This window comes from Genypterus blacodes, unplaced genomic scaffold, assembly GCF_046128005.1.
Source record: "Genypterus blacodes isolate CSIRO-AG114 ecotype Tasmania unplaced genomic scaffold, CSIRO-AGI_Gbla_v1 ptg000438l_1, whole genome shotgun sequence".
Classification (NCBI taxonomy): Eukaryota; Metazoa; Chordata; class Actinopteri; order Ophidiiformes; family Ophidiidae; genus Genypterus; species Genypterus blacodes.
In genome coordinates, this window is record NW_027467208.1 from 3,260,729 (window position 1) to 3,287,508 (window position 26,780).

Here is a 26,780-nt window from a genome sequence, read left to right on the forward strand (position 1 = left end):
GGGAGAGAGGGAGAGAGAGAGGCTAAGTGATTGAGGCTGAAAGAGGAAGAGAACGACATTACGTCTCCATTGCACAGCACCGGCTCCACTAAAGCGGGCTGGAGTGCTGTCAACATGTTCAACCGCAGGGCTTTTGATTCTTTGATTCTAGTGCTCTTCATGCAAGTGGTTAAGTATGCACTTCTAAGTGAACACTAGGGTGTAATTTGCTTGTTACAGGCTGCGAGAGCATCACTGCAAAAAGCTCCCGAGGTTCTGCGAGTGTGGGCGCCGATGAACTCGCCGGGAGAGGGCGGCGAGCAGCGGCGAAGGGTTTCCGTTTGGAGTGGCGTCGATGTGGCCTCTTTATTAGGGACGCAACGGAGCGCCATCGTCGTGGTCCGACCCAAACATTCACACACACACACACACACAAGCTAGCCAGCAGAAGGGAGGCAGGACAACAGAAAAGGTACAATAATATTCAGATGTCAAACAAGATCAGCATCGCACTTTTATCGCCGACCATTATCGGACTGAACGCCGTTTGGCTGAACACGAAAGCCCAGATGGTCTCATTGATCTCGTCCGGCGGTCTGATAGATGATGAAGACGAGATGAATGCTGGCCTGCTGTGTGGAAATGAGGAACTCCAAACCGACAGCGACTCGCAGCCTGTTAGCTTCAGATGAAGAATCGACTCTGTGTGGATTGTTCTCGCTGTTTTTATCCGGAGTTGATGAGTTCACATTTGGAGGATTGGAGCTGAGGAGGTCTGTGCGTTTGTTTGATGGCACGGTGTTAGATGAGCGTGTGTTGTTGTTGTTGTGGTACTCACGTGTGGTGGGTGTGTAGGAGCTGCTGCGTGGGCCTCCTTGCGTGCTGGGCGGAGGCGGCATGGTAGGCGGGGTTAACCTGGACTGTGTCTTGACGTCCGCAGGTGAGTCGGGCATGGTGGAGCGCTTCCCAGTGCGATCTGAGGGCGAACGAGAAGAACGAGGGCGTTAGATAAGAGCAAGTCAAAGGAAATTAAGATCAGAGAGGAACAACTCTTAAACACGAGGGGTCCACACACACACTTAGAATGAGAAGGCTCGCCACGTCATACGTGTCTGTGTGTCTTCTTGCCACAATGACACAAGCGAGAGAGAGAGAGAGAGAGATACACACACACACCCTGGAGAGGAGTGTAAATCTGCAGTGTGTATGGGTGCTCATTCCACCACCATCTGTGCCATCCTGCATGCTCCCCCCCACCAACCCCCCGCTAACGACTGCAGTGCTCAGTACACACACACACACACACACACAAGCACACGTATATACACACACACACACACACTTAATGCTGGTATCTCTGGATGCTATATACACATCTGTTCTGGAAGGGAACAAAGCAGACGACTAACTAAAGAATTAACTAATTTAGGATCTCACAGACAGACACACACACACACACACACACACACACACGGCGTGCAATCACTAAAACATGTAGCCATTTATCTTAAACACAACATCACTGCTCCTGGTTCAGTTGCTTTGTGGTGAGTGGATAAGGAGCAGAGGACAGAGCAGGATTATCACAGACGTACACTTGTGTGCGGGTTGTGCCCACATCGTGTAGGATAAGAGACGCAGCCAACAAACCTATCACACAGACTACACACTGCTATCTACACACTGTTATCTACACACACACACTCTGACACACTGTGGAGGAGGGGGAGGAGCCTGAGAGAGAAACAAGCGCTATCTGTGACATGAACGCCGTGATGTACTGTAATTATCAAGATGATGTATGTCCCTTGACTCAGACATACACACACACACACATGCCTAAAACCACAGACAGTTAGGATACACACACATACACACACACACACACACACACACACACACACACACACAGAACAAAAGCACACAAACGGTGTAATCAGGGTGGCAGGGTGAGAATGGGTGGTGCCCTAACATACATTCCTCCAGTGAGTGTGTGTGTGTGTGTGTGTGTGTGTGTGTGTGTGTGTGTGAGTGTGTGTGTGTGTGATTCACTAAACCATTCACTTTAAAGTATTTACATGTCAATATATACATCAAATGTGGGAACTCAAACATGTGCGTGTGTGTGAGTGTGTGTTAGGATATTTAAAGCAGTTATGTTTTGTGATTTGTCACTGTGTGTGTGTGTGTGTGTTGTGCCAGTGTGTACACGACAGTATACAGTCAGTAGACAACGAGACAAATAGCTCCTACATCCAACCGTAGCCATGGCAACGTAAAGTCTGTAAGATCTGCAACGCTTCCCTACTGTAGATAAACTAACTTTCATCACTGAGTGAAACTGAAAGTGTGTGCTGTTATCAACAAGGGAACCAAAACCCTGGATCTGTGGCCCAAAGGCTGTCTGAGGCCGGGAACTGAGGATCGGGATAAAAGAAGAGGAGCGAAATGAAGAAAGAGGGAGGAGAGGAAAAAGAAGGGATGCAGGGCGGAATGATGAGGGAAGCAGAGAACGGAGGAACAGAGGAGAGAGAAAGAAGAATCGATAGGAAGAGCGGCAGAGAGAACGTTCTAGTCTGAGCGCTCTATAGTCTGAGAACACACACACACACACACACACACACACACACACACACACACACACACACACACACACACACAGACACACACACACACAGAGCCTGGCCAGAACGAGGGAAGGTTTACTGCTCTAATTTCACCCCGGTAAAATGTCTGGATCTGGACTATTTATTTTATAAAGTCGGGGACGGCTGGTGGGAGCGTGTAGTCTTACCCCCGGCTGCCAGCCAGCATATCCTGCCTGCCTGCCTGCCTGCCTGCCTGTCTGCCTGCCTGTCTGTCTGCCTCAACTAGGACCTATGAAAATACAGGGTCGTTAAAGCAAAGATGGCCGGGTGACAGGACGCGAGGTAATTCATCATGTTCCAGTCACACACAAAAGGCCGTTACATGTATATATATACGCCCAAGCTAAACACGCCGAGAAGTGGCCGTATCACTCACACATGGTTGTACTTATCCCCCCCTCCACACACACACACACACACACAAACACACCCCCGACTCAATGAAAAGCCTGTGCTCAACTTTTCCATCATTCTATATGTTGCCTTTTCTAATTGTGTGGTAATATTTCGCCCCCCCCCCCCTATCTGGATCTATTGTTATGATCCAAAATCACTTTATAGTTGATTTACGGCGAGATAAAGAGGATAAATGACGGAATGTGAAGAAAACCTCTCATTTTCCTCGTATTCATTTAAGCAGACCTTTGTTTGACTTACTGTATTTGACAGATATGTATATGTACGGCTCCTGTGTGTGTGTGTGTGTGTGTGTGTCTGCTTAGTCCATCTCCAAAGTGATCAAATCAGCGTGTACACCTTTGATGTGGTCTCAGTATAACACACATTAAAAGCACACAATGTAAAACGCAGCGGCAGAAATCGACACTTGAGCCGGGTTTCAACTCCCGTGTGTCCGTGCCGGCGTTTGGTTACAGGCTTGTAATTGTGTGGATTAACACCTGGGTCAGTGTTATGATTGGACGGCCAGCTGCTGCGTGGAGACGAGAGAGAGAGAGACAGACAGAGAGACAGACAGACAGAGAGAGAGAGTGGAACACGACCCCTGCACGCACGCCAAAAACTCATCCTGCCTCCCTCAGGTGCATGAGATGGAACGACAAAGACACACACACACACGCACACACAAACACACACACACACGCTTCTGAGAGCCATAAACACAATCATCGCTCTCCACTGAAAAGCATATAAGCAGAAGAGAATCAATGGCTTCACACTAACCAACGCCGGCTGCATCCAAGCGTTCACGCGGCAATTACGCTGCCACTTGAATCAATAGCAATCCACCCCCTCACGCTAAATTACGCCGTCTCTGGGAAAATAAAGCCGCATCTCTCAGCCAGCGAGGCGGCGTTATTGAAAACAGCTCTGGCCCGTGCGGCCGCGCTCGCAATCTTCCACGAGCAAACATGGCGCAGATGTGTGTGTGTGTGTGTGTGTGTGTGTGTGTGTATATGTTTTAGAATAAGAGAAACACGCTGGCAGACAACGATCTGACAAAAGCTGGCGGCGGTGCGAAACCGAGCGAACTTCATCCATAATTCAAATGAAAGAACGGCGACTGAACAGGCTTCCTTTAAACAACCTTGCAAACTCTCCTCCCGATACGTCTGTGAAGTTAATGGCTGACGATAATGCACATCTATTGTCCATTTATTAGCCGACGTTACTGCCCTGCCAGTTGCGTCTTTGTCGGCGAGGCGGCGGCGACGGCGGCCCGGCGAGCGAGCGAGCGTGCGGGCGCAGAGTGCTGCAGGACCTCGCGGTTATCGACGTGCGGAGTAGTAATAGAAAACGCCGGTGAGTGCTTTGACTTTGACTAACTCGGCCTTTTTTACGACTTCTCAGAAGTGCTGTTGTCCGGGACTTAATGGATCGGGGAGGAGGAGGAGGGGGATGAGGACGGTTGAGGAAGACGCAGCAATCAGCCATAAAGCAAGAGAAGAGCCTCTTAAAAGTGTGTGTGTGTGTGTGTGTGTGTGATGCGGCGCTTTATCGCTGGCAGGCAGGGCCTCTGAACGTATCAAAGATCATACTTATGGACGACAGTGATTAAACGCTCACACAGCAGCCACTTGCTGCGTGGTTTCTTATCTGCTGAGCCTCGCTGAGCCTGGCGGCGCCCGGCTTCATTAGACGTCACGGCAAAGGTCAAAGGCCGCAAAGGTCAAAGGCCGCCAATGTCGAACGGCGCGCTCTCGCTTCGGTCTGAGCTGCTGCTGCCATGACGACAGAAGTGAAGGCGAGAGGCAGGCGTACACACGGAGGACGTTAGAGGTATTACATCACTCGCCCAATATAAACAGTGTACAGAGCGGTTTTGTTTTATTAGAGAATGAAATGTAATAAACAGAAACGCCAACGCAAACCCAGCTTCGCCTCTTTAGGGTCGATCACAGAGACGCGCCGCGGCTACCTGTCACTCAAAGCGCGGATGTCTTCACGCTTACATCAGCCCCGCGTTTGCATGGCCCGTGATTACGTGATCCTCCGTGTTTTGCCAAAAAAAAAAAAAACCCTCTCTCCTCCGTCTCTCCTCGCTCTCCCAGCCGGGCTCAAAGAAAAGCGAGATGTTATCCCCCCGCCAACTCGCCGTGCGCGCCTTTTTCCGAGGTTACACGCGTCTTACATCACTCGCCTAAAACAAGGTTGTTGCGAGTGAACGGTATCTAGAGAGAAGGCGGCCCGAGAGAAAGACTCCAGCGCTGCACGGAGCAGGACGGTGGAAACTCGCCACTCCGGGCCAAAACACAACACGCCGCTCACAACACGTATACGTTTCATCATCACACGCAAACGCCACGAGGTCATCTCACATTCAAATTATCAGAAGGAGCGGGCGGGGAGACGACGTCGCCCGACTTTGATATTCTAGATTATTCGTTGAAGCTACAATGACTTCAAAGCCGTTCGTCGGGAGATCGAGTCAAACAATCTCCATTACACACTCCATAAGAGAGGATTGCTTTGTGTGTGTGTGTGTGTGTGTGTGTGTGTGGCGTTTGGGTATTTGCGGCCCACTGCTGTCGTTCACTCGCAGAGACCCTGGAAATGATACGATAACGGCGACGGTAATGTGCCACTCGAGAGTACTTCACACAGACGAATCCCATCCTTCAACAAAAAAAAAGAAAAACACGGCGAGGGATTTCAATGACGCCGGGCGAATCTTCGGGCGTTTGGCGGTCGCGACAAAACAATTTACAGTGCGCTGGTTCAAGATTGCATTAGTCTGACGTAAGATAGCATCATTACTGAGTTAAAGGGAAAGAATGTATATAGACTGACACACACACACACACACACACACACACACACTATCTTGAGCCGCATGGGCGTAGGTGTTGATGTGAAAACCACGAGGTAGTGGCGCCGCGGGAGGCCGGTGAATTGAACACTAATGTCCACAACACACCAAGAAGCAGCCTCAGGGTTTGTATGCCCGCGCACACACACGTACACACACACACACACACACGCACACACAGTATGCTATAATGGGTGACGAAAGGGAGAGGGACAGATAGGTAATGGAATAGATGAAGCGATACAAATGTGTGCGATGGTACCTTGTGGTGATTGCTCCTCGTGGCTGTACGCTGGGTGCAGATGTAGAGAGAGAGAGGGGAGAGAGAGAGAGAGAGAGCAAGGAGAAGGGAGGACAGATGTGTGAAAGAACAACACAGAGGGACAGGTGGGATGATGAGAGAAAGAGAAAGAGAAATATCGGTATGCAAGCGCTGTATGACCTCTCTTCTCGTTCAATCATTTCCCTCCTACAGACCCTACAAACACACATACACACCGAGACAGACACACACACACACACACACACACACACACAGAATCCTCCGCAGCCAGATGGAGCTGTATGCAGAGCATGTCCCATCAAACTCCACCCGCTTGTCAAGAAGATGTATGGATGCTACGCCCTACCGCAAACACACACACACACACACACACACACACACACACACACACACACACACAAAGACACAGAAGCACAGACGCATGGATGCATACGCACATCGCAAGCAGAAGAACCTAACACAAATGATCTCTCTCTGTCACACACACACACACACACACACACACACACACACACACACACACACACACACACACTTCTGCTTCTTATTCCTGTCTTTTTTTATTGATTTGCCTCCCCGGCAGCATCACCACCAGCTTCTCTCTCCTCTTCTATCTCCCTCCTTCTCTCCTTCTCTCTCTCTCTCTCCCTGTCTTCCTTCCTTCCCTCCCTGTACGCTCACTCTTCCAGAAACTCCCTGATAGGCACTTAAATGACTTTCCTCTCCGTTCGGCGCCAGTGGCTCCCGCTCCATCGGCGTTAAATGACGTTTCCCAGTTTACTTACTCACACATTTCCATTATTATTCACCAGCCGCTCAAACCTAACATGACTACTTAACTTATGGCTCTTATAGGATCTATAACATGTTCCTTTCCTGTCACACCTCCAGCTTGAGAGGCTTGATGTTGTTTGTGTGTTCTTGGCCACGTTTCCCCTCCCTTAAATCAGAGACGCTGGACAAACTGCAGCTTCTCTCCGTTCCTCAGCCTAATCTCCGTGTGTCTGAGACTCGGGGCAGCTTAGAAGAACGCTCATTATATTTCTGATTAGTGGCTATAATGTTTCTGATATCCACACAGGGATTTTTCTCCCGGTATGTTAATGGAGAAGGCGATACGTGACGTCCTGTCTGGCCGGCTGGAAGAGAGGCTTTAATGGAACGCAGCGACATTCTGAATTATTGATGTCTGTTTGTTTTGTTTCTACAACCACGAAGCGCAAACATGAAACATTTGGTCATGCAAAAACGTTCTGTCTGTCTGTTTTGATATCTTTACAATGTGCCCACTGAGTGAAAACAAGGAATCTGGCAATGTTCGACACACTAGACATCGTCTTTAAAGTCAAAAATGGGAGAAACTGTTCTTCTGCTGATCAATGTTGAGGATCCAGCATCGTATCTATACTTTTCTATATTTCCCTCACAATGTAACATCATGTGTTTACTCTTCATCAAGCCAGCAAAGACAGAAGGAGATTTCTCAATCGCACACAAAGGTCTGAACGCCATCTGTTCCAGCACACAAACATTAACACGCATGCACAGTCTCACACACACACACACACACAAATACATAAACGCTCACACGCATTTGTGAACACACAACGTGCAAAACTCCTCAAAGTGGGCGCACACTCACACTCACACACACACGCACTCACACACACAAACGCGATGAACAATAAAACATATGCGACGTATAAGATTAGAAGTCTGTCACTCTTTTTCAAAAATAGATTTACAGTAATGTCTGTTTTACCCATCTGTTGAAATAAAGTCTCTCTTGCATAGACGGCGAGGGCGAGGGAGCCAGAGGGAGAGAGAGAGAGGGAGGAAAAGTGTTAAGGAACAATAAAAATGATTCACAGTGCCCGTTACGCGTCGTCTCAAATCGAACCGATTCCCTGCCACGTCTTGTTGCCAGGCAAAATGGAACTACAGGGTCTTGTAAAAGAAAGAAAGAAAGAACGAGAGGAAATGAACAGCGAAAGGAGAGCGCAGAGAGAGAGAGAGAGAGAGAGAGAGAGAGAGAGAGAGAGAGAGAGAGAGAGGGTTGAGGGGGGAAAGAAGAGGGTCAGGGAGAGGTAAAGGAGAGGAAAGAGAGGAGGGGGGAGGGAGAGAGAGAGAGAGAGAGAGAGAGAGAGAGAGAGAGAGAGAGAGAGAGAGAGAGAGAGAGAGAGAGAGAGAGAGAGAGAGAGTTGTCCAGTACATTCATACCAAATAAGTCATTTTTCCACAGCAGGTCTGTGTTTGGCTCAGCGGATTTCCTCACTCTGCTCTCAGTCAGAGATCCTCTATCATCAGCATGAGCCTCATGATGTCATAGGATCCATCCCTCACCTCTCCAGCCCGCCCGCCTGCCTGCTGGAAAGCTCTCTGCCCTCAGCGCGGGCACACGAGGACAAGGCAACCTGATGGATCCAGGCAGGGCTAGAGTACACACACACACACACACACACACACACACACACACACACTACATCTGGAGATACTGGACTCAATCACCCAGCAGCTGCCAGGTGTGTGACCGTGGATGAAGCGTGCTGCAGTGTATGTAACATTTAATATCCTACACAATGACGACCTCGCACACACACACACACAACCACACACACACACAACCACACACACACACACACACACACACACACACACACACACACACTCACAGTCCTGATGAACTCCTTGACCCTTGTAGAACAAGAACAATTTGAAATCACTGACGCATGCAATTCATCTCTAAACACATTTACACAAGCCGACACACACTGGTACACACGCATGCATGCACAAACACACACACACTACAAGAGACCAGTTGTGTCTATTTTGCCTGTTGTGTCCCCTTAAGCTACCATTGACTGAACTCTATTTTCTCTCTGAGGCGACCGGTGTGTGTGTGTGTGTGTGTGTGTGTGTTTGTGTGTGTTTGTGTAAGTAAGATCACATCCTTTGTACGCACGAGCGGAATCAATTTTCGACAGACAGCAAAGACCCTCTTTACATGACAGAGGGAGAGAGAGAGAGGGAGAGAGAGGGAGAGAGAGGGAGAGAGAGGGAGAAAGGATGAGGGGTAAGACGTGGCTGACTGACAGACAGTAGACGGGAGGAGAAGAGGACGAGCAACGAGAAGGAGACGAGGAGGAAGAGGTGGATAGGAAGTGATGCGGTGAGAGAGACAGAGAGAGAGAGAGAGAGAGAGAGAGAGAGAGAGAGAGAGAGAGAGAGAAGGTGAAGTGGCTGTAAGAGACAGTCGAGGAAATCAAAAGTGAGTGAGGGAGGATGAGCGAAGGGGGTGTAGGGGTGCATGTATGTGTGTGTGTGTGTGTGTGTGTGTGGGGGGGGGGGGGGTGTAGGGGGCGTCTGCCTGGTGTTTTCAAACTATCACATGACGGACGCCATGTGTTGGAAATTACCGCCGGTTAACTGTCTCCTCCCCCCCCCTGAAAAAAAAGGACTCCGAAAAAATATGTCTGCAATTTATGAAATGTGTTCCAGGGCCTCGCTAAGTAGAACCAGACTTTCAAAACAGAGGAGAAGAAGAAGAGGAAGAAAAAAGCCCTTTCACCCCCCACTCTGAAAACCGCTACTCTCTCTCTTCCTCCTCCTCCTCCTCTTCCCCTGCAGGAGGAGAGGGGTTGAAAAGCGGGGGTCTTAGTCACATCTGGTGAGCAGGGAGCAGGGGGGGGGGGGTTGGTGTGTGTGACCTCGCATCGGGCCATTTCGAGGCTTACGTGGTGTGTGTGTGTGCCTGTGTGTGTGTGTGATGTTGACCACAGCTCACTAATGGCTTTGAGTGGCTGTGGTGACGATAATATAGCTTTAGGCAAAGAGGCAACAGAGGGATGCACACACAGACACACACACAAAAACAACCATTACAGGTCAGCAGTGTGTGTGTGTGTGTGTGTGTGTGTGTGTGTGTGTCGCCTTTTATCCTGCTGTTACAAACACTCTCTCCTCTCATCGTTTCACCTTTCACTCTCTCGCCTCCCCATCAAGCCCACGACCATCCGAGTTCGCCGACAGAGGACTGACACACACAGACACACAGACACACACACACACTAACACACACACACACTAAGTAAGTTGTGTACACACAGGTGGCACACATTCCACACTTTGAGAACCGCTGAGACGGAGATGTTTACAGGAGAAAATGGCTCACATGAAGTCTTCTGGTGTTTGGTCAATAGGGGGCGCTAAACCTCACCGTGTACTTCTACAATCCATCACACAACAACAGCAGCACCACTCTGAACTTTGCACCCCCGCACACACACTGCTGCTGCTACTAATATCACTGTACCAGTTCTATTGTTTTGGCTTGGAAGAGAGAGACACACACACACACACACACACATACACACACACTCTCACACACACACACAGCCTAACCGCTCTCCAGTGCTACAGATGGATGCCACCACTCTCTCTGGAGCTCTGCCAGCACCAGCTAGTGAACAGCTTGCCTGGCACAGCACTCTGTGTGTGTGTGTGTGAGAGTGTGTGTGTGTGTGTGCGCCTGCAGAAACAGTAGCGAAATAGCCTGGCGCAGATGGGTGGCCAAAATAACCCGCCCCCCTGCAAACACACAAACACAGACACACACGCACACACACATATGCTACAGAATAGAGACACACATGCACACACACACACACACACAGTGTCTCCGTACTGCTTAAGTGTTCCCGACCTGGCACACGCTGCCGCTTGCACAGCTGCTTCCTCAGAGGAGCACACACACTTATAGTCTCTCTCTTGCGCACACACACACACACGCACACACATAGTGCACACACGTCCACACACATCTGTGCTTAGTTTACACTTCCTGTTTAAGGCATGGGAAATAAAAAGTCCCTGCTCCCCACCGAGAGACACACACACACACACACACACACACACACCACACACACACACACACACACACACACACACAGACACACACTACCAGGAGCCCAGACACAGTCACACACATTCCTGTGCATCTGCCACAGCTACACACACACACACACACACACACACACACACACACTAATAAGGTGCCCTTATCCATGGCTGCACTTCAACCTAGTTCTTGTGTTGTTTTCTGGATACACACAGAGAACATCAAGGCTTTCAGCTGGAAAGCCTCCAGACCTGGCAACCTGCCAGCAGAGGCCTATAGATGTGTGTGTGATCAGAGGCGTGCTCACACACATCACAGCTTAATGATTTGACAATGAAATTAAGACATGAAAGCTCTTTGGAGCCATGCTGGAACAATGGAATTGGCGTAAACGTAATCAGAGAGCGGCCGTGTGGCGTCGGAGGCGTTTAAGAAGCTCCAGGTACGGCAGGAAATCGCGTGACGGCCGCGAGCGTGGATCTGATGCCGCGGCACGTCTGCGCCGCGCTCTCATTGGCTGCAGCTGTACGGGGAAGTGCTGCGTCTGTGTGGATAACAGGTGGCCTCAGAGAGAGAGTGACAGAGAGAAAGTTATTCTTTTACCGACTGAATAAATCAGTGTGTGCACACGCGGCCGAGCAGTCAGTCAGTCAATGAGCTGGGGCGTCTGGCAGCAGGCGCCCTCACCCCGCTACATAGGGGAGAGCACGGTGGCTGGCAGCGCCAACTGTGCGCCGGGTAGCCGTGCCAACTCTGCCAGCCTTGCAGTGTCTGTTTGCCAGTGCCATCTGGAGAGAAGGCTACACACACACACACACACAGATACACACACACACACATCCCTCTTCTCAACTCAGAGGGCACATACACACACACACATACATACAGACACACACACACACACAAACCCACAATAGCAAGGGCATACGTGCACAACGCATACATACAGTGTGCACAAATATGCATGGTATGAATGAACACACACACTCACTCTCACACACACACACACTCACACACACAGCCGGTCGCTGACAGCTCACCATCTGTGCGCTGCCTCTGACTTCTCCCCTTCATTCTCTGCCCTTGTTTTTGCTTTCATAAACTCTTCGTCCCTCTCCTCCCCTTCCTCTCGTCTTGTCTCATTTCAGCGTGTGGATTTACAAGCCATACGTTCCTGTGCGTTGTTGCCGCTGCCGCCGCCGCCACCGCTGATGCCAGCTGTGCATCGACGAGGTTCGGCTTATAGCTCAAGATGTAGAACGTGACACGTCTGATGAAGCCACGTCAGCACCTGGCAGGTCTCTCAACTCACCTGCCACTGCACGCCACAGAGGGGAGGCTTGCACAGAGCGGCGGCGTGCACAGAGCGGTGGCGTCCACAGAGCGGTGGCGTGCACAGAGCGGTGGCGTGCACAGAGCGGCGGCGTGCACAGAGTCGCTTCTCTAATTCTCACTCCCTTCTCTGCCTTTGCACCAGAGAGACGACAAGAAGCGTCCTTAAGTGCTTTTCCCACGCTACTAAGGAACAAGCTGGTATATGGAGGGAAAAAGGGAAGAAGAGAGAAGAAAGGAGGAGGAGACGTGGTGTGTGTGTGTGTGTGTGTGTGGGTCTGTGTGTGTGTGAGAGTGTGAGTTCACAACAGTGGAATTCAGATCAAAGAGAAGCGCAAACACGTCACCGCCGCCCTCACTCTGGCCTCGGGTGAAGCTGCGTCTCATGTGGTTCTAGTTTACAGCCGAGGAAACACACACACACGCCTATAAATGAAACACACACTCCCTATAAACGAAACACACACTGCCTATAAATCAAACACACACTCCCTATAAATCGAGTCCGTGGCCTCAGCACTTTATTTGACTCATCCCCGACAATTAGTCCGCTGCAAATGCTGCTCGTGCGTTGTGATTCGTATTCGTCTTCGTCTTCTCCTCCACTCAATCGCCGTTTTAACAGCCAGAGACATGAAGAGGAGGAGGTAGAAGAAGAAGATGAAGAAGTAGAAGAACGCGACAGCTGCAGACATTTTCAATCACAAATCTTCCCTCTCATCCTATTCCTCGCTCCATTTATTCCCTTTCCCTCTCGCTGGCCACCGCTGATGGTTCCTCCCACCATCCCTCCATCCTTTCCTCATCTCCTTCTCCCTCCTACTGGCAAACTGAATTCCACTTGCTCTCTCCCCCCTCTGTCCCTCTCATTCGAGCCGTAATTCCGCCGCACACTTCCCCTTCCTCCCTCCCCCTCACCCCCTCCCAACACGCTTTGAAATCGCCTCATTACAAACAAGGAAAATCCATTCGGTGCCGCCGTCTGCTGCTCCACTGGCCCCCTGTGAACCTTCCAGAGCAGAGCAGTGGCCCGCGTCTCTCCTCTTTTCCGCTCCTCTGCCTCTCAGATTCCCCCATCGCCTTCTAATTATTTCCCTCCGCGTTGCTCTTTTCCCCGCGTGCCGTCGCTTCTCCCAAGATGGAGAACCTCATTTTTCATTCTCTCTACTTTCACGGGCACGGACACGAGCGCGGCGATGCGGCGCTGCCATCATCAGATGATGTGTCCGGCCTAAAGGACCCAGTTAAAGATGGACTGGCCCTGGCATTTACTCTCATCTCTCTCTCTGTGTGTGTCTCTCTCTCTCTCTCTCTCCTCATCATCACGACAGCTGACTAACATATGTGCTGCTTTCGCTCCTTGTCAGCTTGCAGGCATGTGTGTGTCCACGAGAGAGAGAGAGAGAGAGAGAGAGAGAGAGAGAGAGAGAGAGAGAGAGAGAGAGAGAGAGAGAGAGAGAGAGAGAGAGAGAGAGAGAGAGAGAGAGATGCATCCCCCTACCTATAATTACAGAAACACACACACACACACACACACACAACCTCTCCATGCTTGTGTTCCCCTCACATGCAGACATCGATACGTCAGATTTGGTTTAAACATCGTCTGGGCCCTTAATTTCATATTCCACCTTTCAGTCTTGTAATCAGAGATCTGTTATTGATTAGTTCAGCGCCGATGCCAGGAAGCCCCCGAGCCCGCCGAGACCGGGACCAGTCAGTGTGCCAGGCTGTATTTAAAGCTCCTTACAGCCTGGAGGATTAATTTTTTCTGGCGTCTGGCGTGAAAAGGAGCGATGGTTTCATATCTGCGAGCAGCGGCGCCGCGTCGCCGGGTGCCGAGGCCTCTTTTCCACGCCGTTTGTTTTCACTCCCCTGTCCCAGATTGCCTGGAATCGCTCCCACTTTCACCATCTCATCCGCGACGAAAACACCTAATGACAGCAACAGACGCAGGCGACCAAACACACGCTTCAGGGCGAAAAGCTCGGTGCCAAAACACACGAGCCCACGACAACAAACAAGAGGAGGAACAGTCACGATCACGACCAACAGTCACAACTGCACACACGACACACACAGACACACACACAGACAATGATGGAGAGGTGAAAACGCTTTGCTAAGGAGATTTCAATAAAGCTCCGAGGCAATTTTGTGGAGAATAGAACCCTCCTTCCTGTGTGTGTGTGTGTGTGTGTGTGTGTGTGTGTGAGAGTAGAGGGGGAGCAGCCATCTTTCACTAAGAGAGAATGGGAGGGACTTTTTTTGTGTGTGAAAGACTTGATGAAGTCAATAGAGCTTTGGAGGGGCGACTCAATGATGAGTCAATGAGGCAGAGTGAGGGGCACACACACACACACACACACACACACACACACACACTGATGTCTCACAAGGCAGACACTGGCCACTCAACGTGTGCGGGTTTAATGGCACCGAGACGTGTGTGTGTGTGTGTGTGTGAAAAAGGGGTTGAAATTGAGAGCGAGAGTGGGGGGCGGGTGTGTGTGTAAATATGGGTTTGAGTTATGGCACGTCACCGCACACACACACACACACACACACAGACACCTTCGTCTCTATGTTCACTTTCCTGCCTCTTTGAACACTCACCCCTTCTTGCCGGGTGTCCAAAAATTATGTGTGTGTGTGTGTGTGTGTGTGTGTGTGTGTGTGTGTGTGTGTGTGTGTGTGTGTGTGTGTGCCCACAACGCTTACACAAAATCCCACAAAGTTTACACCCCAGTGGAGACCATTAGCGATTCCCTACCAGACACACAGAGAAGATCGAGTCAGAGAGAGAGAGAGAGAGAGAGAGAGAGAGGAAAAAAAGAAAAGTATAGAGGAGAGGGGGGAGGGGGGCAGACTGAGACAAGGAGGAGGAGAGAGTGAGTCGCTGACAGACTGGCAGAGTGATACACAGACACACACACACTCACACACACTCACGCCCAAGCACAAAGACAGATGGGAAGATAAATGAACAGATATACTGGAAGAGCAACACAATGCAGAGAGAAGAGGAAGGGAACATTGGGGCAAACGTCAGAACTCTTCCTCCCTCTGACGCTCGCTCGCCCCCCCCCCTCTCTCTCTCAGTCAAAACGGTCGACCAAAAGACGGCGATCTGATGTAACTGTCCAGAAACAGAACTTACACATCCAGCGCAGCCCTACCCTGCTCGTCTAAAAGGAGTGTGTGTGTGTGTGTGTGTGTGTGTGTGTGTGTGTGTGTAGATGATGCATGGAGAGAGGGAGTGAGCGACACTGAGGAAGACAAGGAGAAAGTAAGAAGGAGAGAGAAGCTCATGTGGGAGCGTAATGGGCCAAAAGAAAGTCACAACTTTTGGCCTGTGTGTGTGTGTGTTTGTTTGTGTGTGCTTTACATGAACAATGACACAACATCACACACACTATGATTAGAGAATATTTTCTGTTTTGCTGATGGAGGCGTGAGAGAGAGAGAGAGAGAGAGAGAGAGAGAGAGAGCACGAGTGCGGTGGAAGCAGAGCAATCAGAGTAGAAACGAGGGAGCGAGCAAGTGAGCGGGCGAGTGACTCCCCGTGTGTGTGCGGCAGGTCCCCAGCCATCTGGACACTCTCCTCTTCTCTCCTCTCCTCCCTCCCTCCCTCCCCTGACTGGTGCTCTATTCATGGCGGACCCATTTCACCTTTCAGCGTGTTACGCCCGCTTGCCACAATACATGCTAATGAGGTAGAACAAATGACTTTTTTGCTGTGGGTGCATTTGTGTGTGGAGGCCTGTGTGTGGAGGCTTGTGTGTGTGTGTGTGTGTGTGTGTGTGTGTGGGTGGGTGGATGGTTTGCTGAATTCCTCCAATCTCAGCAGCAGACTCAAAGCCTTAAAGCAGTTTGAATGCTTATGCAGAATCAGTTTGGTTTCCAGTGTTTGCAGAGGACCTGAAGGCACCACAAACGGCTGCATATTGGTTTGTGAGCGTTTACAAGCTGAACGCCGCGTTTTTATAATCTCACGTCTCCTCCCACAGACGCACACATCAAAACACGACATCATCCTTTACACAGACGAGGCCCGACTGGAGTGCATCTTCCTCACTGTGCCTTAAGGAGCTGCACCCAAATCTGATCACAATAGTGCACTAACTCACTTTATTACAGCCGGGGCACACTCTATAAATCCTCACACACACACACACACACACACACAAACCTCACACACCTCTCCCACTCCATCCATCCGGCGCTGAGCGACTTGGCCCAGTTCCAATCTGATCTGTTGGGGCGATGATAAAGTGGAGAGGTGGCTGTCAGTGGAGACGGAGGAGAGGTCTCTCTCTCTCTCTCTCTCTCTTTCTCTCTCCACTCCTCTGCAGACGCGAAATGATGGCGGATGAATGGCGCACTTCATTTGTCACAAGCGGCACACGAGACTGACGGTGGGATGAGGGGGGGGCGGCGGCAGCGGCGGCAGGAAGAAGCGAGCGAGGAGAATAGAGGGAGAAGAGCGAGAGGCGAAGGAGTGAGAGACACGCAGGATGTAAAGAAATTGATTTCCCCTTGAAGTCACATCATCCTCCCCACTCGCTCACTAGGAGGCGCTAGCGATACATCTGTACACCTGCCAACTCTCTCTCTCTCTCTCTCTCTCTCTCTCCCTCCATCTCTCTCTCTCCCTCTCCCTCTCTCTCTCTCCGTCCGTGAATCACCGTGACAGCCATGCTTGGCAGTCATATGGCTAATTAACGGAGTGCAGTAGCTGCTGTGGCGCTCCATGCCACATACAGCGGGAGAGCGAGGCTCAAAGGGAGAAACTAGTAGTGAACAGAGGAGCCACAAAGGTGCGTTTGTGTGTGTGTGTGTGTGTGTGTGTGTGTGTGTGTGTGTGTGTATAATCCTTCATCGCACACGACACACGCTCTCTGCTGACATGTACGGAGGTGTGTGTGTAAAAATATTGCTGACAATAAAAATCTGTTTACCCTTTTGTCTGAAAATGCGATGAAAGCAAAACCCGGTGATATAAAAACTCGTGTGCATTTCAATATCGTTTAAACGGAGAAAACAAAGCAGAGAAAGGATCAAATCAAGATAAAACCAGACTGAATGAGTCATGCAGGATGAGCCAAGGCCTTTATTTCCACAAAATCCCGAATAAAAAAGCGATCCTGTGGTGTTTTGTCTCTTAAGTAGCTTTACTTTCCTCTTCTTCTTCTTCACTTGCTTCATGTATGAAACCGATTTTGCTGCGGCCGCCGTGGAACTAATCACATCATGAAGCTATTTAAACACCCGAGAAGCAGCAGACTCTCCTTATCAAAGAGGGCGAGCTTCAAATAACGGAGGGACGCGACCCCTGCATGGGATGTCGCCATTTCCACACGCCAATGTGACGGACAGATAACTAACACAGCAACAGGAACCAGGCCGTTCCTGGCTCGCCTCCCGGCCCCCGGGGGCCCGAGGACCCTGCCCAGCTCGCCACACAATGGGCCGGCAGAATGAGAGGAACCGCCGGCCGTCCAGAGATAGCACCGCCGCTCAGGAACCAGAAAGGGAACCAGAAGGAACCTGGGAGGGGGGAGGGGGGAGGGATGGGAACCCAGGGGCGCAGCGGAGAGGAGAAGGGTGGGGATGGCTGGTTGGTTGGTTGGTGGGGTCAGGATGTGTTTGCAAGGGGACTGTGTGTGTGTGTGTGTGAGAAAGAGAGAGTGTGCAGTGGTCTTGCAAACACACCCTTAAACAAGCACACACACACACACACACACACACACACACACACACACACACACACACACACACACACACACACACACACACACACACACACACACACGTCCTCTCTCTCTCTTTCAGGCCAGGATGTTTTTGCTTGTTCTTTGGTAATTAAAGTTAGAACAGCGATCGGGGGATGGAAGGCGGATGAAGGATGGGGAGTTGCAAGGAAGGGGTGTGTGTGTAAGTGTGTGTGTGTGTGTGCTGGGAACGGTGGCGCTGGGGCCTGACCCCAGTGTCCTGGCTCCTGCCCTGGGTAACTGGACTGTCCTATCTGGCTTCCTCAGACACTGCCTGGGGCCTCGAGCAGCGAGCCAGTTAAGGGCAGAGGTGTGTGTGTGTGTGTGTGTGGGGGGGGGCATATTTAAGAGATAAAGAGTGGGGGAGAGAGGGGGAGAGAGAGAGAGAGAGAGAGAGAGAGAGAGAGAGAGAGAGAGAGCGAGCCAGAGAGAGAGTGAGAGGGTTGCTCTGAGTGTGGCCCTGGCCCTCCTGGCCCTCCCTGCTCTATTTTGGGGGTCTCTGGTGAAAAACACATGCAAACACATAGTGCCCACTGTTTCCATGACAACAAGTCCTGCAGATATGCTCTCCGAACTGTCAAAGAACATAAACAAACACACAGACATGCACACACACACACACACACACACACACACACACACACACACACACACATACACACATCTGCACGGAAAGACAGAAAAACAAAGAGCTGGAACTTTCTTGTTTGCTGCAGCTAATTATAAACCAAAACCAGCGGCTGGGAACGACAGGAGAACTTCACTCTTTGACTCCTTCATTTCACTTTACCTGCTTGTTTTAATTGTCTTTTAACTCCATAAACATGAATGTCTTTGGTACAGCACTTCTGGTCGTGGTCGTGTTTTAAAGCTGCAGTATAAATAAACTCTCCTCGTCTGACTTCATCTCTCCTTCATCTAAAGCACTTTCAGGACTGAATCATCGGTGCAGAATGCAGCCTTTTTCTTCCCCAAACCGCCTGTTGTAAGACCATTTTCTACGACATTACGGCATCTATATATATAGTCAACAGAGGGGCTGGCATGTCAGCGTACAATAAATGTGGCTGAGTCTCGCCGTGTGAACTCTGTGACATGGACTACTTAAATATAGGTTGACTGATTTCAGATGTTATTCTGCTCCGACTGCTGAGGCGCTCACGGTCTGCACTCAGATTTTGCGTCCGTGTTTCTCCTAAACAAAGACGGAGATTCTCCAGAACGCATGAGAGGAACACGTAAATTCGGTTTAATATTGTTTCCGGTATTTCCCTCTCCCTCTCTCTCTCTGTCTCTCTCTCTTGCTCTCTTACTCGTCACCGGCGTCTCCATCTTGTGGCTTCTGGCGTGGGTCCGCCGCGGTTACGGTCAAGTCACAAAATGTGTCCCGCTCGCTTCCCTCTCCGTCTCTCCTCCCCCCCTTGCCTCGTGTGTTTTTTGGGCCCTGTTCTCCAGCTGGCACAGGCGCGCATTTTCGGAGCCGCAAACACACAACCTCACTCACCCTGCGCCATAATAATCCAGCTTTCGCTCCAAAACACTGGAATCCCACTTTGGATCTTCACCAGCCAGTACGGAACGGAGACCAGATCGAATCGTTTCATCCACAAAACCACACACACACACACAGAGTCGAGTTCATCTGAAACCCTGATTATTACCAATACGACGCGTTTTGCAGACGAAACGAGAAACTTTCCTTCCTTCCTTTTTCCCCTCTTAGCTCCTTCTCTCCTTACAACAAAACACAAACATCTTGCAGCTCGTTGGAGCTCGGCCGTCTCCATAATGAGAAGCAGTGCACAGGGAAGAAAATCAATGAGAGGCAACAAAAACAAAAATCAATGACCAGCGATCATAATAATCGCGGCGGCTCTGGTGAATGTAGCAGTAAGCAGTTGCGACACAATGGATGCTGCAGCAGTGTGTCGGTACCGGAGACTTAGTGTGTTTCAGTCAATTGAATATCATGTGTTCAGCTTAATTCAGCAGAAAAGAAGTACGTTTACGCTGAGGAACATCGGACCGTTAATAGGTTTTTCTTCAGGCGGGTTAAAGGTCAACCACGCATGCATTCCCTCAATGGGAGGACTCGCCTGTGTGTCACATCTCATGGTGGAATCCTGCTGCTTCCATTAAGTTACGCTGCTTAATTGCATTTTCGCCTCGATCACAGTGGGGGGGCGAGTATTGATTGCACGTAAATGTTGTGTTGTTCAGTGAGTTTAGGCTCCCACGGGCAGCCAGGGAGGAAAAGGCAGGACATTTGTTTCTAATAAAGTTCCAAACTTTGGTCCTGAAAGCCCCGAAAGGAGTCGCCAGGGCTTTTCTGTTGTCGTACTTACTTTAGAAATCGCATTTTTGGAGCCAAACATCCGTGGTTCTTCCCCTCTCGTTTCACCTTGCTCCTCTCCTCTCCTGGTTGCGGGTCACATTTCTCCCTCTCAAGTCCCCCCCCCCCCCCACTGTAATCACAATCTAATCCTCTGCAATCAATTCGGCATGAGGACAGCGCTCCCCCCTCTCCCTCCTCTCCCTCCTCGGCACAGCGGCCTGTAGGACACAGAGCCGGCCCGACATTACGCTCATTCCTCATTTCGGCATGCTGGTGTGACACCATCATTACCTGCTGAGAAACTCCCCAGCGATCTGCGGCAACTTGTAGGTTGCACTCACACTCGCACGCATACACACACACACACTCACGCACACAAATGTTCTACTAATCTACTACTTGAAATAATAAAGCCCGCCTCCACATTCAGACGTTTCAGTTTCAATTGGAAACAGATTACAGGTGAACATGCGGCTGCTTTGAGCAACCAACACTCAATTATTCAAACCAACTGAGTCCATTTAGCCACGAGTGTAATCCTTTTTATACGGCAATGGTAAACAAACATGGGGTCAGGAAGAAGGCCTAAGTGTGTGTGTGTGTGTGAGTCTCAAAACGATATGAAAACACGAACTCACATGTAAACACAAAGCTCTCTCTGCATGCCGTCACATTAGATTGACAAAGAGCCATATGGTGCTTTTGTGTGCGAGTGTGTGTGTCTTAGTATATGTGACCATGTAAGAAAGCTTAGCTGTGTGAGTGTGTGTGTGTGTATGTGTGTGTGTGGCTTCCGTGTGCAGTTTTCGCTCTGTGTAAGAGAGAGACGGTTAAACTTGCAAACATAAAATTGCAGCTGCGCCACAATATGTGATCCCTTTGCAGCTGTGAATTATTATGTGGACAATTTAATACGGCCAAAGAGGAAATAGCAAATTAAGAGCGTAGTTTTCCTGCGCTGCCCCGCCGCGAGTGTCAAAATAAAGTGTTTGTGGCGTCGCCTTCTTTACAAGTGAGGAGACGCGACGTGTCTTGGCGCGCACACACACACACCCGCGGGCGTTGTCACTTAGGCTCTCCACTCCTTCACGGTTTGTAAAGGCGCAGACGGGGACCCGAGGGTCCTACTCAAAGGGTTTAAAGGAAGAGTCTCCCTCTCGCTAAAGCATCCTCAAACTAACATCCAGGCAGTAATTTGTCCGCTCGCTGGGGAGGCATAAAACCCCCCCGAGCCCCTTCCCAAATTTTTTGCAGTGATGGAAAAAGTGAAGGGAGAACAAAAAAAGGCAAAATACTTTATCTCCCCCTCTAACTGAAAGTTATTACATTTTCTGAATGGTATGACTTCCTAATGGGTAGCACATGTGCGTATGTGAGCGCAGAGACAGAGCAGTAGTTGAGGCTAAGTTAATAGCACAAGCAGAGGGGGAACTGGGAACCCTTGGCCTATAAAGGATACTTGTTTCCCTGCCGCACCGAAAACCAGATGTTGATAAAGAGACATGGGGGGAGGGAGGGGGAGACAGATGGGCGAGGAATTACCGCGGCCCGGGCCAAACATCTTGAAACATCTGCAGAAGAAATTTCGGACCTTACAAGGGGAGATGGATTTATGCTCTCTCCCGGATCTTTATTGCTCCGTGAGAGAAGCGTCTCCCTCCTCTGCGGCGTTCCGAAAACTCTCGCACTTACCAGAACCCAGAGAGTCTGGAGCCGTTTAAAATTCTGGAGGGAACAAAAAAAAAAGCAAGAAAAAGCTCGGAATCTTCCACCGACGGCTTCATAGACAATCACGTCTTCACTGGGTGGGAGCCGTAAAACTTCAGAGGGCGTCGGTACGACTCCACCATCGCGCCGACCGACCCCGTGCTCAGACCCTATAAATGTCAAGGTGAGTCTTTGTATGAACACGTCTCCGTACACTCAGGCCCAAAAAAGAGAGATAGTTCATCTCGCATTTCTGAAAGCCAGAGTTGGTTACCATGGAGACACGTCATCGACACTCCTATGAAACGCACAGCTGAGGATGACATGTCCATATGGCGAGAGGAACGACAGAGGGGAGGAACAGATGCTTTGATGAAAGGGCTGTCAATCGCAAATCCATAAGAGCAGCTGGGGTCATGAATGTATATCAGGTGACGCTCCAAATGCGGAAACAGGCAATCACACACACACACACACACAGATGAAAAAGAATGAAATGAAGCTATTACGCACGAGTGATGCAATTGTAAGCAGGTGTGGAACAAGAATGGAGACATTAAGAAACTTTTGACATTGCAGTCTGTTTCACTGCAGCTCCCGTGTGCCAAATCAGAGCTTTTCTGTCTGGAACAAACACACACACACACACACACACACACACACACACACACACACACACACACACACACACACACACACACACACACACACACACACACACACCCACACACCTGAGGAGAGGCAGCAGCAGCTCTTCAGATCTCCATCTATTCATCAATACAGCCACCAGCCTCATCCCTAATCCTCCTGTCCAACCCGAGTGGCTACAGCTTTCCTCACTTAAACACGACAGAAAAACAACTTTTTTCCAGGCAGGTGTGATTATTCGGAGGGTTATCTTCCTCAAAATTTTTCTGCTTGAGGAGGAGGCGGCGGCGGCGTTAGAAATGCCATCAAATATCGCTTTTGTTGGGATAAAGTGGGACCGTGGCTTTTCTTCTGTATCGACTGAGGGAGTGCAAACACTTCGGGGGGTGGGGGGGGTGGGGGGTGGGGGGGAGAAAGGAAGCACAAGAAGTTAAACAAAATATAGCTTTTACTTGGCCACATTCATGGAAAATGGAGCCGCTCTATCCCATCTCTCTCTCTCTCTCTCTCTCTCTCTCTCTCTCTCCTTCCAAGCAATTTCCAAAATGGCCCCTTCTCTGAAATAATTGACACTCGCCGTTTATCATCCCGGGCACCTGCTGTCGGTTTGACAATAAGACAATCGGGCGGCGCGGGGCGATCGTCGTCTCCCCTTTTGTCCGCGTCTTGCCGTTTGTCCGCGACACTAACTGACAACAGCAGGAAGCCCCCTCTATCCTGCCACGGCCCGCCAGGCAAGGCAAAGAAAGGGGCTCATTATTTGGCAGGACTGTGTGACTTTTAACCAGCAAAAGGGAAACAGTTCTGCACGACACACAACAACCACATCCATAATAAAGATTTGGATTGTATCTAAGAGAGACGAACCGTTTCAGTCCATTCAGCTGATGTGTATTTAGGGCAAGTCAACAGTTGCCAAGGAAACAAACACAGAAACATTCATAGATGCTGAAACATGCGATGCTGATGATGAAGTCTTATTTAAGCAACGTCTTTCCGATTCAACTGCATTGACCTGAAACTTTAAAATCAATCAGCATTAATCGATTATTTAAAGGAAATTCAACAATATAGTGTAAACAAATTGATTAAAAGTGCGGTGCGTCTAGCCTGGAGGAGACGAAGGTCAAGGAACAAAACTGATGCAAAATCTTGACAGAAGGACTAAGAATAAGATCAATTACAACAAAATGAGGTTTGGATTTAGGAGATGACAACAACTCCGTCCATACATACTTACAGTCTATGTACACTGACCCTCCTCATCCTCATCCCTCCTTCCTCCCTCTCTAGCCGTAATTGACTGAACACGTCAATACTCCGGGGGAAGAAAACAGAGGGTCCACTGTCTCCATCTATCGATCCCCACCTCTCTCTCTCCCTCTCTGCTGATCTTAATTACACTTCTTCTTTTTACCAGGCGATAGCCGGCGCTGCACTCCAGCGGCTGCCCTTTCATAAACGCACACCATCCAAATCCATACATCAAAATTAATGAGAGAGAACGAGCTGTAAATCAAATATCGTGGGGGAGGGGGGGATCGGAGCTGATAAGGCGGGAGGAGGCCGCTCGTAAATCTTGGGGCGGGGGTGCGAGGGTAGGATGGGGATTATTTTCACGTGTGCACGCGGGTCAATGTTAACAATGTAGAATTTTTATGGAGGAAGAGTCGGCGATTAAAGCCGTGGGAGCGTGACGGCGCTGAGGTGAGCTCTCTCTCTCTCTCTTCCTCTCTCTCTTCCCCTCTCGCCACCTCCTCTTCCTCTCTGCGCTTCCTCCCTCTTTGTCTCTTTGTCAATTTGTCTGACTTTCTGCCTGCCTGTTTTGTTTGTTTTGCACGCTGTCTGGCGGTACCCAGCACCTCTCTCTCACACACACACACACACGTGCACACTGAGGGTCAGGTTTTATGGACTGATAGCGACGCAAGCTGCTCCATTCTTCAACAATTGTCCTCTTGTGAACTAAAAGAGGAAAAAAAACGACTCTTAATCGTGCAGTTTCACAGCTCGCACTCGCCATCAATCAAACCTGCTTGGACTGGGTGTGTGTGTATGTGTGTGTACGTGCGCGGTCTCACCTTCATACATCCCAAACCCTCCCGTGAATCACAAAACAAAAGCTATTAGAGATGGCGGCGGTGTAATCTCCTGCAGCATGTGCCCGCACAGGTGGACACTTTTTCTTTTCATACCAACCGTCACATAACACACACTCACACAAGGGTCTGAATTCCTTTCCTGTCCACCTCTAATCTTTAAATGTAAATTGGGTGACAGGTGAGTATGGAGGAGGTGAGCGATAAGGGGGAACATCTTTACTCGGCCACATTATCGCTGCTCCACATCGCAGAGAGGCGCCGATTCAATAATGTTACCTTCAGCAGAGTGCAGGGGAAACACACACTTTTTGTGTCTGTCCTTTTGTATTCATTAGACATATAGACACCTGTGTGTGTGTGTGTGTGTGTGTGTGTGTGTGTGTGTGAGAGTGTGCACTGGCTGGCTCCCACACAAACACACACACACCCTTAGAATCACGTCCAGCGGCTTATCTTTTGGAATAAGAAAAAGGGCTTGTCAGGATGGCACATTGTACGTGTGTGTGTGTGTGTGTGTGTGTGTGTGTGTGTGAGGGGAAGGCAATGTGCATTAGGGCGATTACAATATCAGCCGACTCCAGATGGAGGCAGGAAAATAAACAGTGGGAGAGCGAGAGAGAAAGAGGGAGAAAGAGAGAGAGAGAGAGAGGACAGACATCATGAGAAGGAGCCTAAGAGAGATTTTGTGTGTGTGTGTGTGTGTGTGTGCGTACGTGTGTGTGTGTAGCAGCCTGCCTGTGTGTGATAGAGTTAGAGAAAGTGAAGTTAATTAGCAACTCAATCCCAGTCTACTACATACAGAGGACTCAATGTGTAAGACTGTGTGTGTGTGTGTGTGTGTGTGTGTGTTCTGCCCTGCACGGCACAGTCAGTGTGTGTGTGTGTGTGTGTGTTTTAGCCCTGGAAAACTGAAAACAATGTGGTAGATGCAAATGAACAAACTACATTAATTGACCACAGACCCGAGCAGAGCAGAGCAGCTGAGTGTGTTTCAGCGGAATTACAGTTAAGTGGGACTTCCGGGTCTATAGGAATCATTTAGTGTTCATATGACTTCCTGTTTATTTTTAATGGAGGAATAATAACCAATGAAACATTTACAGCGTCTATGACTGTCACCTCCCCACTCGCCACCTCTTCTTCATCTTCTTCCCTTTGTTCTCATGTCGTCGGGAGTAAAAATGCGAACGAGGCCAATAAAAGCGTTTGTAGTGTTGGCTGTTGACTCTGACTTTATATAGGTCCCCCTAAAGGCCAACTCACAAGTACAATAAAACAAAAACCTCTTGCTACTGTGCACACGGGCACTCACACACACACACACAGGAAGACACACACACACACACACACATACCAGCAAGTCCTTTTATACCTTCGCTGCTCTTTCATGGATGATGAAATTCAATAAGCAGTGAAGAGAACTGCCCTCTCACTGATAACCATCAATGGGCCTATCGATCTACAAGGGGCGTGTGTGTGTGTGTGTGTGTGCTGAATCCATTTCTAATTCACTCAGGGACTTTGGTAGCAGACGGCTTTGAATAATCTGTACGGCTCAGTGCACCGAGCGGAGGTTTGAGTCTCGTTTCCACATCTGAGGTTTGGCCCCCAGACCCCCACCTGTACCTCAACATTCCACCGTCTCACTTTACGGCCCCAAAGCTTAGAATGAAACGCCTGCACCTTTATTTTCCTCCCTTGCAGCTACTTCCCCATCACTACCAGTGCGTACAACCACCGAGCTGGAGAGAGAAACAGGAAGAGTGAACTGTTCTCCCAGTCAGACGAACCTGTTTACTTAGGA

The 26,780-nt window shown here is 49.7% G+C and overlaps 1 protein-coding gene across 1 annotated transcript in view; it reads right to left on the minus strand.

Annotated features, from left to right (window-relative positions):
- runx1t1 (RUNX1 partner transcriptional co-repressor 1) overlaps positions 1-26,780 on the minus strand; it is a 47,156-nt gene that overhangs the window by 16,844 nt on the left and 3,532 nt on the right. The window contains exon 2 of the mRNA XM_076139605.1: positions 818-955. Coding sequence (XP_075995720.1) covers positions 818-955 — 138 coding nt within the window. The remainder of the gene's footprint in view (positions 1-817; positions 956-26,780) is intronic.